The following is an 18,948-nucleotide window of genomic DNA, read 5'->3' on the forward strand; positions in this document are numbered from 1 at the left end:
CGTTTCTCCACCCGCCACAGGGGTTTGTGAAACTTCACGTTGGGGAATGACTCTGCCTCCTCCCTTTCCTTCTGACCGAGGTGTGGCCCTCCCTGACCCCCCCCCCCCCCGTCCCTGGACGCCTCCCCTCCATCAGGACCCAGTGATGACACGAAGCAGCGGGCTGGGAGTGGGTTTATTGGCAGTCCTGCTTTGGGGCTGCAAAGCTCATCGCCTGCCCTTGGGCCGCACTGAGAGGTGGTGCCGGTCCGGAGAGCGCTGGGGGCAGCAGTGAGGAGGCAGGCAGGGGCTGACGTCGCCTGTGGCACAGGCCCGCACTGGCCACATTCCCGCCGATCGGACAGCCTGTGGCGGCCTGTGGCCTCTCCTCCTCCCATCAGGCCCCCTGGCTCCCACCCCCTGCGGCATGGGGCAGCACTGTCTCTCCTCCCCTGACAACGCCGAGGCTCCTGGAGGGACGGGGCCTGCCAGTCGGCTGGGGAGGGCGGAGCACATGGGCCAGGACGCTCAGTCCCGTGCTCAGAGGGGCCACCGCCGCCCTCCACACCCTCCCCAGTCCCAGAGGGCTCCCTCTTCCACAGTGCCCAGGTCATCAGCTAGGAACGCTCGCTTCCGCCCGGCCGGCCAGCTGCTTGGAGATCAGGGGTGGGGGCGCCCTCCTGGGCTGTAGGGTGGGGCCCAGGGCAGAGGGCCTTACTGGTCTGGGGAGAGCAGGGTGAGCTGGAGCCCTGGGCCTGCAGGTGTGGCCGTGGGCCGGAGGGCCAGGGGCCAGGCGGGCGCTCAGCTGCTGTGGTAGATCCGGAGGCGCTGGGCGATCTCCTGGCGGCACAGCGGGCAGGTGCGCAGCGGCTGGCAGCACTGCAGGCAGCAGCAGACGTGGCCGCAGTTGAGGAAGATCATCTGGGCCTGAGGAGAGAGCGGGCGTCTGGCTGTGCCCCTGGTGGTTCCAAACCCTCAACCATCCAGGAACACGCCACCCAGCAGGTGAACATCTAGACCTGCCTCTGCTGGCCGATCGGCCCTCCTCCATGTTTTGTTAACAATCTATACGTGCCCGGGAGCCCCGCCCCCTCTTTCTAATGTGAAACTGGATTACACGCTCCATGTTTTACTACTTGCCTGCCACCCTCCCTCGGGGTGACGGCCGTGGTGCCCTCTGCTGGACGTGAAGGCTGCTCCCAATTTCTGTTTTGTGTGCACTTGCCCAGCCCCCAGTCTAACAGCAATTCCGACATTACGGCCTAGAAGCCACGTCTCCGCTTTGCGTCAGTGTTTCCTCCTTTCAGGAACTGACCAAGGCAACAGTCAAGGTGTGCTCCCACCTCGTTCCAGGCTGCGCAGCTCAGCACTGTTTGTAAATGAAATTGGAAGCCAACCTATGGGGCCCCAAAGCAGGAATTTGGTTAAATTTATAACCAACGAGTCCTTCCACATCACGCCTCCCCCGGTGTGTGGTGAAGACAGAGGGAAATCAAATGCCCTAACACGGCTGCCTTTTCTAAGTAGGATCGCACGGTGGAGGGAGGGTGAGCTTTAATTTTATATGCTGTGCTGTGTATGGAACCATAAAAGACCCCAAGCAGCTACAGCAATCTTGGGAAAGAAGAATGAAGTAGGAGGGATCATAATACCAGATATCAAACTATACTACAAAGCCATTATAAGCAAAACAGCCTGGTACTGGCACAGAACAGGCGTATAGACCAACGGATCAGAACAGAGACTCCAGAAATTGGCCCACACTGTCATGGCAAATTAATACCTGACAAAGGAGGCAAGAACATACAATGGAGTAAAGACAGTCTCTTCAACAAATGGTGCTGGGAAAACCGGACAGACACATGCAAAAAAGATGAAACTAAACCACCAACTTACACCATCCACAAGAATAAACTCAAGACGGATGAAACACTTAAATGTAAGCCATGAAACCATAAAAATCAAAGACTCCAAGTAGGGAGGCATGGGACAGACTGACATACCTCCATGTGGGGTTGGGGAGACGAGAAGAGATCAACCAAAGAACTTAGATACTTATATGCAGAGCCCATGGACATGGGCAATAGAGAGGTCAAAACCCGGGGGGTGGGGGGGGGGATGGATAATGGCTGGGAGGAGGAAGGGAAAGGGAGGAAAATGGGAGACAACTGTAATACTGCCAGCAATAAAAAATATATTAAAAACCTTCTGGGGGGAAAAACCATAAAAATATTTATATGTTGTGTTGTTTAATTTTTACAATAAGAGTGAATGTTGTAATGGTTTGGTTTTTTTTTAAAAAAAAAACACAGTTTTAAAATAGCCTCTTCAGAGAAAATTGTGTTGTTGATGTTTAAGGACTTGGGAAATTTTCCTTAATGTATTTGTTAAGTAGGGAAAACACCCTCTTTGAAAAAAAAAAAAAAGTTCCAGAAAATGATGCTAGCATTGCTCATATTTGGGTCATGGGATCATGGGTCACTTTTATTTCCTGTGTTTTCCACAGTTCCTAATGAGCACCAGACACTTATGTGAGTAGAGAAAGTGTTTGGGAAGACTACCCCTGGGGAGGCCCGGATGGCCACAGGCAGGGGGCTGGCTGGCAGGGGGTGGGGGGGTGGGGGGGTGAGGGGGTGGGGGGGGGTGGGGGAGCAGCGGCCAGCTCCTGCTCCACACTCACCTCCCGCTCCAGGCACACCACACACTCGGAGGCCTGCACCTCCAGCTCCGCGGGCGGCGCCGAGGGCTTCAAGGACTCAGGAAGCTCCTCAGGGGCCGTGGGCTCCAGGGCCCCGAGGGCCTCCGCCGGGGGTGGTTTCAGCAGCTCTGTGGGGACCAGGGAAAGGGGTGAGCCAGGGCCTCTCCCAATGACCCCATCCCCAAGGGGCTGCCCCTAGCCCTGCCTGCCCCACTGGACACTGAGCTGGAAGGTGAGGGTGCTCTGATCTCAGAATGGGGCGGGAGCGGGGAGAGCACCTTACCACACACCCTCTAATTTCTCTTCTGAGTCTCCCGCCCCATCTGTAAATGGGGAGTGCTGGGACACAGGTGGGATGGGGTGGGGGGCACGCACTGGCTAATTGGGGTCTGGACCTTTAAGGGCCACCCTGCAAGTAGGGCTGCCACTTTCAGAGATGAGACATGAGCTCAGAGAGGGGAAGCCATTTGCCCAAGGCCACAGCGCCACCTGGTGGTGGAGTCACAGCACAGGAGCCCCTGGTCAGGGGCTCTGGGGTGGAGGAGCCTCCCTCTCAGCTTCACCCAGAGGCCGGGGTGACCCAGGAGCAGGGACAGGAGTGAGAAATCCCCACAGCTGCTCCCCGCAGCCCTGGCAGGGCCCCCAGCGTGCCCACTGCTCTCCCCTGCAGCCAGCCGCCAGCCTGAAGCCAGACATCAGAATGGCCCTTCCACCGGCGGTCTGATCATCACCCAGTGGGCACCACCGCCATCCCTGAGTCTGTCTCCAGCCCTGATCCCCACCCTGATCTCAGTTCCTATGTTTCACTGATTCTGTGGTTTGAGTTATATAATAGTTATTTTATAATTGGGGGGAAAAATGAAGAATTTTCAAAAGTTATTACAACCCTAGACACTGTAACGGTATCAGGGTGCCCCAAGCCATCATGGTCAAGAGGCCCTTCTATACTTAACATAACACATAGGGAGTCCTGGGAGCAATAAGAGAATTTCCTGGCCCTTCGGAGCTCAGGAGGAACCATCCCGCCACAGCCCCCTTCCTGTGGGGTGGGCACAGCCGGGGCATCACACATGGCGACAGGACGTCCTGAGCTGGGGATTAGCTCCGGGCAGGGAGCAGCTCCTGCTAGCTCTGGGTTGGAGGGAGATGGTGAGAGGTTTGGGACGCTGGAGGGACTCGGAGTGAAAGGTACCTGCAACTCCTGCTCCAGGGAGGCGTCTGCTATGGTGTCACCTTTGTTGCAACCCCATCAGGTGGGCACTATTGTCATCCTAACATGTTTGCCAATGTTAGGGCAACCCCAACTCTTGATGGCAAACTCTTCTGGACCTCCACTCCGAGTGGAGGCGGACATACATCTGGAGGGGGCTATTCTGCACAATACTTGATAGTAACAGGCTGAAGTTTATGACTTTTTCTACCCTGTTTCCCCAAAAATAAGACAGTGTCTTATATTAATTTTTGCTCCCAAAGATGCACTAGGTCTTATTTTCAGGGGAAGTCTTATTTTTCCATGCGCTAGGTCTTATTTTCGGAGGATGTCTTGTTTTTGGGGAAACACTGTAGGTAGAGTAAGTCCCTGATGTAAAATTGGCTGGAAAACTGGCATCTGCAGATGGCATGGCCCTGCCATCAGCCCTCATATCTGGGGACCCAGCCAGGCAGCCCAAGCTCCTGCCCCGCCCCTTCGGTCTGGTCTGGCACCTCCACTTTAGCCTCTGTCCCAACGAGATCCTGCCCAAGGCTGGCCCTCCGTGGGCTTGCCCAGCCTGGCAGCCCGCCCTCTCCTTCATTCTTGTCCTAGGCCCCAGGCCTCCTTTCCTGAGGGGCAGCAAAGCCCAGTGGTTCGGCTGTTTGCCGGCTGTGTGATGTGAGACGAGCTAACCTCTCTTCGCCCGTTTCCTCATCCCTCAACTGAGGATAACAATGCCCACCTGATGGGGTGGAAACGGGTGACACACATGGTACACGTGATATGGCTGGCAACAGCCTGGCACCTGGACCATGCTCAGCACACAGGAAACCCGGTTTCCATGCCTGCCCCCCTCGGTACTGCTCTCTCCTGGCCTATGTGACCTGCACTTACCCTCACACCCCGTCACAGGCACCCTCCCGGACACCCTGCCAGTGCTGGCCCTGGATTCAGCTGGTTCCTCCTTGATTCCAAGGACCCGGGTGTGTGGCTCCGTGTCTGTAGGGTGGGTTTAGGGAAGGTCACGGGACAGGGAGCCGAGGGCCCTGAAATGCTGCAAGGAAACTCCCGTTTTTGTGCCTGTTTTTCTCATGTGTGTGTCCTGTTCCTTTAAGGAAGGAACCTTAAGGACTACCAGGGGCTAGACCCAGCCTTTAGGCCCCACCTGAAGAGTAACCACAGACCACACGCCAGTTTGGCGCCGGTACCTGGCTGGATCCTGGCCGCGTCCAGCAGCTCCCGGGCCCTCCGCAGGATCTCGTGCTGCAGGCCAGCTTCTGAGACGCCCACCTGCGGAGTAAGGAGAGCAGACTATGCCCGGGCTGGGCCAGAGCCGGCCACCCAGCACAGAGCCACGGGGCTGCCTCACACCTTCAGCCAGGGCGCCCTGGGATACTGGCTAAAGCAGACCTCACCAAGAACGGCAAGAAGAGCAAGCGACCGTGGCCAGATGGGCCCGTGGCCCAGCGCTGCACTAACCTCCCCCGAGAGGCTGCCCACCTTGGCCAGGTCCTCCAGGCTCATCCGGCTCAGCATGTCCAGCGAGATGCGGTGATGGGCAAAGATGGGCAGATAGTGCTCGGCGGACAGCTCCACCAGCAGGGCCGCCAGCGGGCGCTCCATGCCCTCCTCCTGCGCAGGCAGAGGCGCGGGCACCGAGAATGGGAAGAGAAGCAAGAAGCCATTATTTACATCAGCGAACAGAGGGTGTGAATATCTCTAACCCAAGTGTCAAAGGCATTCTTGGAACTTTTCCTTCAAAAACACATGTGTAAGCACAGAGATGGCTGTGCAGGAAGTCACTGTCGCTCCCTCTGTGAACGTGAAGTGCCATGGGGAGGGGGCTGCTTCAATAACAAGGGCCATCCATATGCAGCTGTCGGGAAACAATGCGGACTCTACAAGTCCAGGCCTGGACAGCTGCCCATCACAGCTAAGAGGAAAAAGAAGCTGCCAAATAGTATGTTTTAGAAAGACTCCATTTTTACTTAACGTTAAAAAAAAGTGTTGTGGCCAAAACCGGTTTGGCTCAGTGGAGAGAGCGTCGGTCTGCGGATTGAAAGGTCCCAGGTTCGATTCCGGTCAAGGGCATGTACCTTGGTTGCGGGCACATCCCCAGTAGGGCGTGTGCAGGAGGCGGCTGATTGATGATTCTCTCTCATCGATGTTTCTAACTCTCTATCCCTCTCTCTTCCTCTCTGTAAAAAATCAATAAAATATATTAAAAAAAGAAAAGAAATAAGTGTTATGGGGGGAGAAGGAGGAAATAGAGACAGGGAGACAGGACCACGTCCGGCTTGTCCACGCAGGTGCTCGGCGGCAGCACTGTCGCCCCCTGCCCCTCCCCGGAGCGAACCCTCCCTCTCGCCCCTGTGCCCCGGGGTCCCTGCTGTGCCCCTGGGTCCGTCCTGTGCCCCGGGGTCCCTCCTGCGCCCCGGGGTCCGTCCTGCGCCCCGGGGTCCCTCCTGCGCCCCGGGGTCCCTCCTGCGCCCCGGGGTCCCTCCTGCGCCCGGGTCCCTCCTGCGCCCCGGGGTCCCTCCTGCGCCCCGGGGTCCCTCCTGCGCCCCGGGGTCCCTCCTGCGCCCCGGGGTCCCTCCTGCGCCCCGGGGTCCCTCCTGCGCCCCGGGGTCCCTCCTGCGCCCCGGGGTCCCTCCTGCGCCCCGGGGTCCCTCCTGTGCCCCGGGGTCCGGCCGCCAGAAGCCCGAGCGGAATGCAGCCGGGAAGGGCAAGCGGCAGCGTGCCCCCGAGGCCCCGGTGCGGGCGACGCCAACGGGCCGTACCTGCAGCTTCAGGGACAAGGGCTTCTGGTTCAACAGCCGTTGGTACTGAATCAGCCAGTAATTCTCCTGCTTGGTTTCACTTTTGGCTTCTAACTCCGTCTGCCAGAACGAAGGTGATGCTGTTAGTTAGAAAGCGGTAAGTAGAAACGATGACGGTGATGACTGAACAGTGCTCCTCTGAGCGTGTGGTCATAGGAACAGGGTTTGAGCACAGGCACCTCTTCAGTCCCCCTTTGGACCTGAGTGCCCTTTGGTGGTCACTCCCGGGCCTCGCCTAGCTGGCTCCCCGCTCCTGGCCTGGGCGGTGGACGCATCTCTCTCCTGGAACCTGTGGCCCTGAACTTCATGTTCTGCTGAGGTGCTGCTCCCTCCCCTCGTGAGTCCCTAGATGTCCCTTGAGGGCAGGAACCCAGGGCCAAGTATATGGCTGCTTCTGCACCATCCACATCGCTACAATCTGTACACAATGCAGCTGGGCTTCTGGAGGGAAGGCACCTTCTGATTGGCACAAGCATGGCACTGGGGCTTGCGCCGGGCTCGGAAACCTTGGAGCTGGTCTCAGACTCCTCTGAATCCTGCACAGGGCCTGCTCCTGGAGCTTAGAGGGGCCTGGAGCTCAGAGGCGCCTGGAGCAGTCCTGACACCAGGGGAGTGCCTCGGTCCTCCGGCCCCAGCCGGTGGGCCGGCCTCCGTCCTCCCCACTCACGTGCACTTGGGATGTGGAGGACATGACCTGGCTGCCACCTAAATGCAGCTCTGCCACCCTAACGACGTGCCAGCGCGAAACCCGTGTGGGAACGGGGGACAACGGGGTGATTCCTGTCAAAGGCTTATTCCAGTCCTCTCCTGGGCTCAGCTGTTCTCAAATACTGAGCTGCGAAGACGGACAGAGAGCACTGCCTATGAAAGTCAAGAACGGGAAGCAATCTACATCTCAACAGGCCGAAAGACGGCCTAGCCCAGTGCGGCTGCGAACAGAATGCAGAGACATTTCGGTGACACGGGAAGAGCGGGTGTAAGCGAGCGGGTCGCCCGGGTTCTGCGCTGTGTGACGTGTAAGCACGTGCACACACAGCCACAGAGGAGCGCCACCGCGTTTGAGAAATGGACATCAGACTGTTAGCAACAGGCAGCTCTCAGAAGGGAGACTCCTTTCCTCTGCTCTCCCATTTTCCTACGATGACCAAGACTCGAATGACAGAAATGCTCCTAAGAATGACAAGCGTGCGGAGGGCAATCCAACCCGTGTTCGGCGCCGACGCTGAAGCCCAACGCACCAGGATCGCCCGGAGCTCCTCCTCACGCTGCGTCTTCTCTTTGAGCAGCTGCTGGAGCAGGGAGCTGAGGGCCCAGCGCTGCTCTGCGACCATCTCCTGCAACACAAGAGCGCACCCAGTGCCGCCGGGAGCCCCTCACTGAGCTCTCCACAGCCGGGGCTCACGGAGGGCTGCCTCAGCTCACGTCTCTGCCCACGATCTCAGGCTGAGAACTACGGGGCAGAGCCGAGGGGCCCCTCTGCCGGGCCTCCCCTCCCCACCTGCTCCTGAGCCGGCCCCTCCCTCCCCTGTGGGGCTAAGGCCAGGCATGGAATCTCATGACTGATGCGGGTGGAGTGGTAAGAAACAGCAAACAAAGGAGATGACAAGCCATGGGCACCTGAGCTCCTCTCCCTGACCCCACAGCACGTGGGGGAGGTGCGTGGTGGGAGGGCTGTCAGCCCGTCACCCCAAGTCTGGAAGGCCCTACGGGGATGGATGTGCCTGCAAACTGGAGCAGAGCCCTTGCGTGTGTCCGTGTTCCACTCATCTCTTTCCTTGGATATCCCATGGAGTTCCCCAAAATGGGAGCCCACAAGCTCGAACCGGCGTGAGACAGGGCACCTGCGCTGAGAGCTCAGCCCCTCCTCTCTGACAGCCTTTCCGGCTCACCCTGCCTCTCCCTCTGCAGCTCGCCCTCTGCCTCTGCAGCTCGCCCTCTCCCCCTGCAGCTCGCCCTCTCCCCCTGCAGCTCGCCCTCTCCCCCTGCAGCTCGCCCTCTCCCCCTGCAGCTCGCCCTCTCCCTCTGCAGCTCGCCCTCTCCCCCTGCAGCTCGCCCTCTCCCCCTGCAGCTCGCCCTCTCCCCCTGCAGCTCGCCCTCTCCCGTGGCCCTGACACAGGCTGGGCCGCAAGCTCACTTCCCTTGTATGGAGGGGAGAGCGGAGGCCCAGGGAGGGGAAGTGACCCGCCCGAGGTCACACGGCACATCCGTGGCAGACCTCAGACCAGGACTCCCGACCCTGGTGTTCTTTCCCTGCACGGAGAAGCCATGAGACAACCTCGGACGGCCCCCGAGAGCAGACGGCTGTGCTCAAGGCCTGGGATGGGGCACGCGTCCTCACCACCACTGACACGCCCTTCCGTGGACCACCAGACTGAGGTGCGGGGAAGGGATGGGCCGCCCCTCTCCCTCCCACGCAGGTCACACAGCGGGACTGCGCTGCACAGAACCCAGGTGCCAGCCTTACAGGCCAGACGCCGCCGGCCAGTCCCTGCGGCCCCTTCTCTGTGAGCAGGGCAGCAGGCCGAGGTCGCAGAGAAGCTGCCTGCAGGGAGCGACGCAGCCACGGCTGGGCCCTCTCCTCCGGACACCCTGCGACACCAAGAAAGCTCCTTCCCCAGAGGATGTCAGCCCGTGAGTGGAACCAGCGCCCCAGAAGCATGGCTTAAAGAGACAGGGAGCTCTGCAGCAACCCCGCTCCAAAACAAAGAAAAACGGAGATGGAGATGGCACCTGGTGAGCCTTGGCAATGAAACCCTCCTTCCTCTGACCCTCCTGCCCTAGGCTTGCCTGTGCTCCCATCAGCCTTCTGGGATGGGGGCGCCCTCCAAGGTCACAGCCACGGAGACCTGTCTGGCTTCCTGGAGAGGTGGTGGGGCACCAGGTGGGAATCCACGGGGTGCAGGGAAGGGACCGGGCAGGCCAGGGAGCCCTACATACCTGTAGTGCCTCTGTGTCCAGGGATTTCCTCTTTAACTCCAGCTGTGTCAGCTGCAATAACTCAGTTTCTATTAACTTAATCTAAACAGAAGATGAGACAGGGTTTTTTTTATGTACATTAACCATAGTTCAGTTCTGTGCCGCTGCTCTCTGACGGCCAAGGGGGGGTCTGAGCATCTTTTCTGGGCATCTCTAGAATGAAGGGGCCCTGCATGCTTTGGGCAGGGGAGTGGACACGCCTGCCTGGTCAATACTGCTGACCAATTCTCTTGCTTCCTCTGCAGAGCAGTCCCGGACAGGAGCAGAGGGTCATGGCAGTGACTGAATAATAATAATAGGAGTATTAGATGATTTTTATTGAGGATTCTGCATGCTAGGCCTGTGCTGGGCACTTTATATGTATCCGTTTGTCAATTCTCCTCTGGCTATTAGAAAGATTTAATGCCTCCATTTTACAGACAAGGAAACTGAGGCTCAGAGAGGGTAAGTAACTTGCCTAACGACACAGAGCAGATACGTGAGCAAGCCTTTTCCCTGGATGTGCCTTCTCAGGGTCTAAAGGGGAACAGCTGGCCTGGCGGGTCAAAACCAGTCCCAGTGAGAATATCTAGGGGTCACTGCGCACCCCAGGGTGTGACTGGGGACTTTTAACCCTGTGGGTCTGACCCCATAGCCTGTGCCTCTGACCCTAAGTTCCTAGGTCCCCGCCAACCCCTGGTCAGAGGAATGAGCTTCATGTCCGGCTATGTGGGATTGAAATTAAAGAGGGAAATAAAAAGGTAAGCTGGTATTGGCCAAAAAAGAAAAGAATAAAAGGAAAAAACAAAAACATGCGGAATGTGGAATTCAGAGTGTTGAGGACGATGGATGAGCATTCCCACAGCCTGAAAGCTCCCTTCACCTCCAGCCCAGAGCCGCCTCACCCTCGGGAAGCCCGGAGCCAGCGGGCCCAGAGGCCACAGCGGGGGCTGCCCAAAGCCGGCCCAGGCCAGCCTTGGCCCTCTCCTCCAGGCCAGCTGACGCCAGGCCCTCGCTGCCCCCTCAGGTGGGAAATCCAATCTGTCCCAGTTCAGAGCTGAGGGGGACACTGGGGCTTGAGCCGGCTGCCTGCGGAGTGCTCAGCTCAGAGGCTGCCCCTGCGGTCAAGGCCGCAGGCTGCCTTCCCCTCAGCCCTGGGCACCCACAGTGCTGCTCGGGCACCTCCCAACACCCAGCCCCTGACCGAGGTTCTGGGAGGAAAGGGAGCTTCTGCAGAAGGCCTCCTGCTGAGCTGTGGAGGAGCCAGGATTCCACCGAAACCAGCCGCCTTGGTGTCTCTGAAGGCTGACAAGGCAGGTCTAGAAGGGGGTCCACGACCCCCACTCACCTGGTTCCTGATCTGCCGGTGCATCAGGTCCTTCTTCACCTGGAGAGCCTCAAATGCAGCCTTCTGCATGGCGCTCTGCAACGAGACAGCTGTGAGCGGGGCTGGCCTCGCTCCCAGTGGGCGGCAGACCACAGCGGAGCGGACAGTGCAGCGGGCTCGGAGGGGAGCCCAGGCCTGCAGCGCTCTGTGGGCTTCTCTGTGGTGCGATTACAGGATGGCCATCACCCCCCTCCCTGCCCTTTCAGTCCTCGTGGTGGAGCCCCATGGAGTGGGTGCCAAAGGGAAAGGGGGTGCTTCTCTGGGTTTCAGCGACCAGATCCCACCCAGAGGCCTCTCCCCGCCCCTCTTCCTGGTGGTCTGTACTAAACGCACTAAGCATGTGGGGTCTCACACGGTATCTGGGACAGGGCTCCATGCAGAGTTCTGCCCCAGCGTGCCCTCCTGTGCCCCTGCCCTCATGCCCTGGGCAAGGGCTTACCTCCTGCAGGATCTGGCTGATGGCTTTGTTCTGATCCATCTGCTGCCATGACAGAATCTGCTGGAACCGCTCATCCATTGCAGCCATGCTGCCACAAAGACAGCACATTCATTTACTCTCTCAACATTTTCTGAGCACCTACTATGTGCCAGGCACCTTGGAGGAGATCAAGATAAACCATTTATTCATTCAACGGTACTTATGGAGCGCCTGCTGGGGTCATGCTCCAGGCTGGGCAGACACAGTCTGTCTGAATCCCAGGGCCCGGAAGGAGGTGTCAGAGTCTGTGTCTGGGGGCGGGGAGACACCCACCCTCTACCGGAATACCGCCTCCCAGTGAGCCACTCGGGCCCAAAGAAGCTGTCCTCCTCTGCACTCACATCTGCACTCCCCACCCTGGCATTTCTCGCCCTGGCAGTGGGTCTGCTCTCAGCCCCCAGAACAAGTCTAGTGATTTTGGCACAAAAATCCAAACTTGCAACCTCATGTATGTCCATGTTCGGGTACGTCCTGGCTTTGAGTTTGTTTAGAACCATCGCTGTTATTTATTGAACCCCATGTGGCATACATTATGCTCATTAGAGGCTCCAGCCGTGTAGGGGAAGGTACTGCTTTATCTCCATTTTTCTGATAAGAAAATTGGGACTCAGAAAGGAAAAGCAACGTGCCCAAGACATCACAGTTACCAACAGAAGTGCGTGCTCCTAAGCACGACGTCATACACCAGGAAAGAGGGCGAGAGTCGCACCTGAGGATGCAGGGGAGGCTGGCAGCTGCGCCCCCTGGAGGGGAGGAGACGCACAGGGCTACTGCCTGTCCCCGTCTGGGGCTGAGGCTCCTGAGCTTTTCTCACCTGGCTCTGCCGGACACCTGTGGCTCCCCCAACAGACACACCCACAGGGCCACGGGGAACTCGGAGAGCCACACCCAGAGCGGCTACCAGCATCGAAGGCACCCCCATCACCGTCCCCCAGGGCACCCCGCCCCCGACCTAGGCGGATCCTTGGCGAGGATGAGCGCACCCCCGCCAGAAGCACCCCCCACTCTGCCTGGGTTGGAATCCTGGCTCTGCCAGCTGCTGGTTGTGTTTCCTTGGGTGTGTCACATGGCATCCCTGAGCCCGAGTTCAGATTGTAAAATGGAGTAGTCCCTTGGACATCCCATAAGCTACTGCACGTCACGTGGCCGAGAGCCCGACACACAGGAGGGCATGAGATGTGCTGGTGATTACAGACACCTCAGCGATGGTGGAGGTTTGGCTGCAGACCACCACAATCAAGGAAATGCTGCAATGAAATGATTCACAAGAGCCCCTGGCTGGTTTGGCTCAGTGGATAGAGCGTCGGACTGTGGACTGAAGGGTCCCGGATTCGATTCTGGTCAAGGGAACATGCTCTGGTTGCGGGCTCAGTCCCCAGTTGGGGGCAGACAGAAGGCAGCTGGTCAATGATTCTCTCTTATCATTGATGTTTTTCTCTCTCTCCTTTCCTCTCTGAAAAAAAAAAAAAAATGATATATTAAAAAAAAAATTAGCCACAAGAACCTTGGGTTTCTCAGTGCATATATATGAGTTATGTTGGCATAACTGTAATCTATCAAGTGTACAATAGCATTATGTCTCAAAACGCAATGTACATATTTGAATTAAAAAATTCTTTCTTGCTAAAACATGCTAACCATCTGAGCCTTTAGGAAAAATGGTGCCAACAGACTTGCTGGAGGATGGTTGCCACAAACCTTTAACTTGTAAAAAAATACAGTATCTGTGAAGCACAATGAAACGAGGTGTTGTCACTTTGTCACATGGCATGAGGCCCAGCTAGAAAAGTCATGGAGACCAGCCACCACCTGCCTCTGATAGCATGGCTGAGGTTGGGGGGCCGGACAGGGGACTCCCTGGGCCCAGAGCCCGCTCCCCCAAATCCCTTCCTCTGGACGCCTCTCCTTACCTTACCTGGAACAGGCCTGCTGGACCAAGTTCTGCCTCTGAGTCTCGTAGGTCATCTGGAGGAAGCGGTTCTTACAGCTCTCGGTCAGCATCTGCTGCATGGCGGCTGAGAGACAGGGGACGGGCTGAGGAAGGGGCACCGCCTGGGGCGGCCTCGGAGGGTTCGCCTAGTCACCCACCGGATGGTCACCCTTCAAAGAAATCTTATTTTTAAACCATAAAAGTAACTTAAGTTTGAAAGATTAACTGTAAAACACTGAACAACACACACAGAACCTCCTATCCTCTGTCACCCAGAGATATTACCACTTTTGATACATATTCTTCCAGTGAAATGTAAATGCATATTTGTAGATTTTTGAAAACGAAAATGAAAACACTGAAAGCAGAGACTTGAATAGATATGTGTGCAACCACATTCACAGCAGCATTATTCACAATAGCCAACAGGTGGAAACACCCCAATGCCCACTGGCGGATGGACAGATTAACACAATGTGATAGATCCACACAATATTATTCAGCCTTAAAGAGGAAGGAAATCCAGAGGGAAGACATAAATGAACCTTGTGGACATGCTAAGTGAAAGAAGCCAGTCAACAAAAAGACAATGCTATGATCCCACTTATATGAAGCACCTAGAGCAGTGGTCGGCAAACTCATTAGTCAACAGAGCCAAATATCAACAGTACAATGATTGAAATTTCTTTTGAGAGCCAAATATTTAAAACTTAAACTTCTTCTAATGTCACTTCTTCAAAATAGACTTGCCCAGGCCGTGGTATTTTGTGGAAGAGCCACACTCAAGGGGCCAAAGAGCTGCATGTGGCTTGTGAGCCGCAGTTTGTCGACCAGGGACCTAGAGTAACCAGACTCAGAGAAGAGAGCAGGATGGTGGATGCCGGGGGCTAGGGGAGGGGCAATGATGAGTTACTTAGTGGGTACAGAGTTTCAGTTTTGCAAGATGAAAAGTCCTGGAGATGGGGATGGTAATGGCAGCACTCTAATGTGCTTAATAATACAGAACTATACAATTAAGAGTGGTTAAGCCGAAACCGGTTTGGCTCCGTGGTAGAGCGTCGGTCTGCGGACTAAAAGGTCCCAGGTTCGATTCCGGTCAAGGGCATGTACATTGGTTGTGGGCACATCCCCAGTAGGGGGTGTGCAAGAGGCAGCTGGTCAATGTTTCTCTCTCATCGACGTTTCTAGCTCTCTATCTCTCTCCCTTCCTCTCTGTAAAAAATCGATAAAATATATTTTTTTAAAAAAATGAATATATTAAAAAAAAAGTGGTTAAAATGGTAACTTTTACGTTGTATATATTTTACCACAATTAAAAAAAAATTAAAATGTTATCACACTAAATATACCACTTCTTATTTCTCATGAATACTTCCCCTTTCAAGGGGTCAACACTCAGCACCCTGTCTAGGTGACCAATAGAGCTATCTACCCCTGTCCCCCAAACAGCCAGGCTCCGTGCCCAGGACCCCTCCCACTCCCCACCCTGAGACTCACAGGCAATCTCACGCCTTCGCAGGTTCTCTGTCTCCTCCTGAGTTATGGACATCAACTGTTCCATTCTTATTCTAGAAAACAATCCGCCCATTTATTCAGCAAACATCACATTTCCAAGAGGACATCCCATCAGAAGAACGGCACCTCCTTCAGGAAGTCCTCCTAGATGTGCCAACCTAGGTGTGCCCTGCTGTGTCACACCCTTCTCCCCTGGGGCCCTGTTCATAGAGTTTCTTGTATAAAAAGGTGGACATTCCCTTAGAAAAACAGGCAAAGGACACAAACAGCCATTTCACTGATGCTTGAATACAAGTGACCAATAAGCATATGGGAAGATGCTTAGCATCACTGGTAACTAAAGAAGTAAAATCTTTTCAACTAGAGGACCGGCTGGGATTAGGGAAACTGACAACCATAGGTGATGGCAATGAAGGTGGCGAAACGGGCACTTTCACAGATGGGTGAGAAGAGTATACACCGGCAAAATGTTTCCGGAAGGCAATTTGGCAATACCTATCCGATGTCCTTTGGGTATTTCCTTCAAAAATATTCACATAAATGCATATAGAGATACTGAGGAGATATTCACTGTAACAGTATTTGTAATTATGAAAAACCGGAAACAAATTCCCATGAACAGAGGGCTAATTAAATGAATTACATTATAACCATTTAGAGGACTACCCTATAGTTATTACAATATGGTTGTTGGCATAGAAATACATCCATGAGACAATAAATGAAAATTAAAGTGTCGAACGCAAACTGTAATAAAAAAATAAAATAAAAAATAAATGAAAACATAAGAGGTAATTACATGCATGTATGTGCATGCTGAAGTGTGTGCATCCCCCACACACACGCTAAACAGGTTAGAGTGGCTTGCAGGATAATCCATCATGTTTCTGCAAGTCCTGCTTTCCTCTGAGCCCCCTGCCCTGCCCAGGACTGCAGGCTGCTCAGGGAAGCTGCCCCGTGCACCGTGGACCCCAGCCCCCGCAGTGAGAGTGTACACCAAGTAAACGATGCCACCCCCACAGCTCAGCTGGGCCTTGACCTCTCCTGGCTCCCGCAAGTACCATAGCTTCAGTGGGCGGGGTGATGGGGCTGCCGTGCCACCTGGAGGGAACTCCCTATGGGAAGTCTTCCCTAAGGTGTTTTGATGGCAAAATACCCGCTGCTGCCACCGGTCGGTGTTCTCCTTCTGCGGGGCGACTGGCAGGGCAATTGGGGGGGGGGGGCTTGCTGGCACCTGTCTTGGTTGGCCTAGGGCCTAGGGCCTGGAGGCAGCTCCTACATTGAGCATCTGCCCCTGGTGGTCTGTGCACATCATAGCAACCGGTTGTTCCACCTGTCCTTCCACTGTTCAGTTGATTTGCATATTAGGCTTTTATTATATAGGATACATTCTTATTCACATTTAAATTTTTGTCAGGAATGTGTTATAACAAACTTACAGATGGTGATTCTTTTTCATAATGTTTCCTAATGAGCTGAATCTCCTTATAGCTTTAGGAAAACTTTCTGGCATAATCTTTGGGAATCATAAGACATTCTAACTCCAAAGCCAAAGCCACTTCCCCTTCCCCTTTCCGGCCCCGGAAGGAAGGTCCTGCTGAGAAAGCGCCAGAGCAGAAACTTACCTGTCATTTTCCAGGGACTTCAAAAGCTCTGAATTTTTCCTTTGTCTGTAGAGAAACCCACAAAAGGTCACCAGCAGGCCTGATTCCCACATAACCACCCCTCACCTCACCGGGGGTGCAGAGGGGGCTTAGTGACGGGGGGGGGGGTAAGGGGGTGTCTTAGCCCACCCCTGAGGGAGGGCTGAGGTCTCAGGACAGTTAACCACTGCAAGCCCCAGTTCCCCATCTGTGCCTTGAAACAATATTAAAAAACAAAACAAAACACGTCATGGAGTATTTGTAAAGAGTGAGTGAGGACATGGACATGAGTGTGTGGCTTGTAAGAAGCCCTGGGCGGAGGGCAGCTTTCCTGACGCCCTGCGGGGAGAGCACGTGGAGCGGCCGACCCAGGATGGCAGAGGAGCCCGTGAGGAGCAAAAGGAGGCCTGGGAGTGACAGCAGATGTGGCTCCTAACAGATTGCTCAGGCTTCCCGAGGTCTCTGTCTGCCCCCCTTTCTCCCAAGTCCGGTCAAGGCCTGCGCTCAGCAGCTCCTACTTGGGCAGGATGGGCTAAAGCAGAGCACCCAATGGGGCGAATGTTGACCTCAGCACTAGAGGTTACTTGAACCCTAAAATATCTTGTTAAAGCCTCATTTACGATGGGCAACTGGGAGATGCGGGTCAGATCAGTCTTTTTAAGTTGGTGCAGAATGCGGCACCAAGACTGGATGCCAATGATGGGGACCCGGGGAGGGGGAGAGCCTGTGAGGGAGAATGGACCCTCTTTGTCTCCCCCCAGGGTTTCATGTGAGGATGGGAGCCCGACCTCTGATTGTCCTCCAGAAGCTTCTGGATCCGTTTGGAGATGTTCTGCTCCGTCTGTTTCAGCTGCTCCTGCAGCCGCTGACGCTCTGCATCGAGGTAGCGCTGGTGCTCACTGAGGCCATGGTCCAGCCGGGACTGCTCCTGCGGCAGGCAGGCAGGGGTCCTGAGCAGCTGGGCCCTCTTCAGATGCCTTCATGCAGTGAGGGGCCCCAGAGTGGGGTCAGGGGAATGTCCCCATCCTGCCAGCCCTTTCCGTGCGACCTTGGACCACGGTCCTCCCCTTGCTAGGCCTTGCATACAAGGAGGCTGGACCAGGTGCCGTCAAGGCCCCCCGACCCTGGAGTATGGAGTACAGCCAGAACCCATCCCACAGGGCGGCTCACGGACCTTCCTGACGGACTGGAGGATCTCGTCCTTCTGACTGTGGCTCTGCTGGAGGAGCTGGGCGTGCTCCCGCTGCCCCAGCTCCAGGCGCCGCTCAAACTCCAGTTTCTCCAGCATCTTCTGTTCCTGCAGGAATGGAGATGCTGGTGACTGCTGGCCCAGGCCCTGCGGGCATCAGGACATGGGAACCCACCCCGAAACTCCGAATAGTTTAGGCCAGTCATCGGCAAACTCATTAGTCAACAGAGCCAAATATCAATAATACACCAATTGAAATTTGAGAGCTGAAAACAGACTTCTGCGCACGAGCCACGAAGTTTCAATCGCACTGTACATGCGCGCCAGCACATGGTATTCTGAGGAAGAGCCACAATCAAGGGGCCAAAGAGCCGCATGTGGCTCACGAGCTGCGGTTTGCCGACCACTGGTGTAGGCTGTAGGTAGTAATGCTGAGTAACCCCTTAGGGGTCCCCTTGTCTAGAACAGGCTGTTTGCTGGCAGGGGCCGGTGGTTTGGAGCTTGAGCTCCAACTCACTGAGCCTCAGTCTTCTCATCTGTCAAGTGGGGACACTCTACCACCTACCAACGCTGTGAGGAAAGCACTGCTTTCCCCTCTCATTTAGAGGCAGGAAGGACTTGTTTCCTCAGGTCTTTTATAATTACTGAGGTCTTTAATGCGAAGAAAGGTGACAGAGGGCACTTCCTTACCTTCCTCTTCTCGTAGTCCGAGAACCTATTCTGGGGGGGAAATACAGTGGTCAGAGCAGGTGGGCAGCCTGGCACCATCCAGATTCCCTGGCCCACCCCGAAGTACGCATCAGAAGGGGGGGTGAGGATGAGGGGTGGGTGGTTCAGGGGACACCGAGGTTGAGAACCAGCGGCGGAATACCCCGTAGGAAGGTCTTCAGGACAGCAGTGGGTGCAGCTCTGAGAAGGTCCGGTGCTCAGAAAGGAAGACCCAGACCGGGCTAGCTGAGCCCTTGGGTGTCTGCACACATGGGCAGCACAGCTCTCACCCCCCCGCTCCCAGACACACAGGCGCTGTGTACACTCCTGCCGGAGGGCTCAAAGAGTGACCGCCCCGGGAACAACTCAGATTCCGTTAACAGGTGACTTCTTCAGTGAATGTGGCGCAGCAATATCTCGGCTGCGATCTTCGTTTTATTTCGGTTTCTGGAACC

At 55.8% G+C, this 18,948-nt stretch overlaps 1 protein-coding gene across 1 annotated transcript in view; it reads right to left on the reverse strand.

The window, feature by feature from the left end:
* Nucleotides 1–158: 158 nt before the first annotated feature.
* Nucleotides 159–18,948, reverse strand: part of LRSAM1 (leucine rich repeat and sterile alpha motif containing 1) — a 32,697-nt gene continuing 13,907 nt past the window's right edge. Inside the window, exons 12-26 of the mRNA XM_084898351.1 lie at nucleotides 18,476–18,505; nucleotides 17,771–17,893; nucleotides 17,385–17,524; nucleotides 16,579–16,623; nucleotides 14,936–15,006; nucleotides 13,424–13,523; nucleotides 11,470–11,557; nucleotides 10,992–11,066; nucleotides 9,626–9,706; nucleotides 7,927–8,022; nucleotides 6,650–6,748; nucleotides 5,370–5,501; nucleotides 5,078–5,159; nucleotides 2,660–2,805; nucleotides 159–906 (exon numbers count right to left, since the gene is read on the reverse strand). Of these exons, the coding sequence (XP_084754477.1) occupies nucleotides 781–906; nucleotides 2,660–2,805; nucleotides 5,078–5,159; nucleotides 5,370–5,501; nucleotides 6,650–6,748; nucleotides 7,927–8,022; nucleotides 9,626–9,706; nucleotides 10,992–11,066; nucleotides 11,470–11,557; nucleotides 13,424–13,523; nucleotides 14,936–15,006; nucleotides 16,579–16,623; nucleotides 17,385–17,524; nucleotides 17,771–17,893; nucleotides 18,476–18,505 (1,434 nt within the window). The 3' untranslated portion in view covers nucleotides 159–780. The remainder of the gene's footprint in view (nucleotides 907–2,659; nucleotides 2,806–5,077; nucleotides 5,160–5,369; nucleotides 5,502–6,649; nucleotides 6,749–7,926; nucleotides 8,023–9,625; nucleotides 9,707–10,991; nucleotides 11,067–11,469; nucleotides 11,558–13,423; nucleotides 13,524–14,935; nucleotides 15,007–16,578; nucleotides 16,624–17,384; nucleotides 17,525–17,770; nucleotides 17,894–18,475; nucleotides 18,506–18,948) is intronic.

The sequence above is a fragment of the Pipistrellus hanaki genome (assembly GCF_964339955.1).
Source record: "Pipistrellus hanaki genome assembly, chromosome: 11".
Lineage (NCBI taxonomy): Eukaryota > Metazoa > Chordata > Mammalia > Chiroptera > Vespertilionidae > Pipistrellus > Pipistrellus hanaki.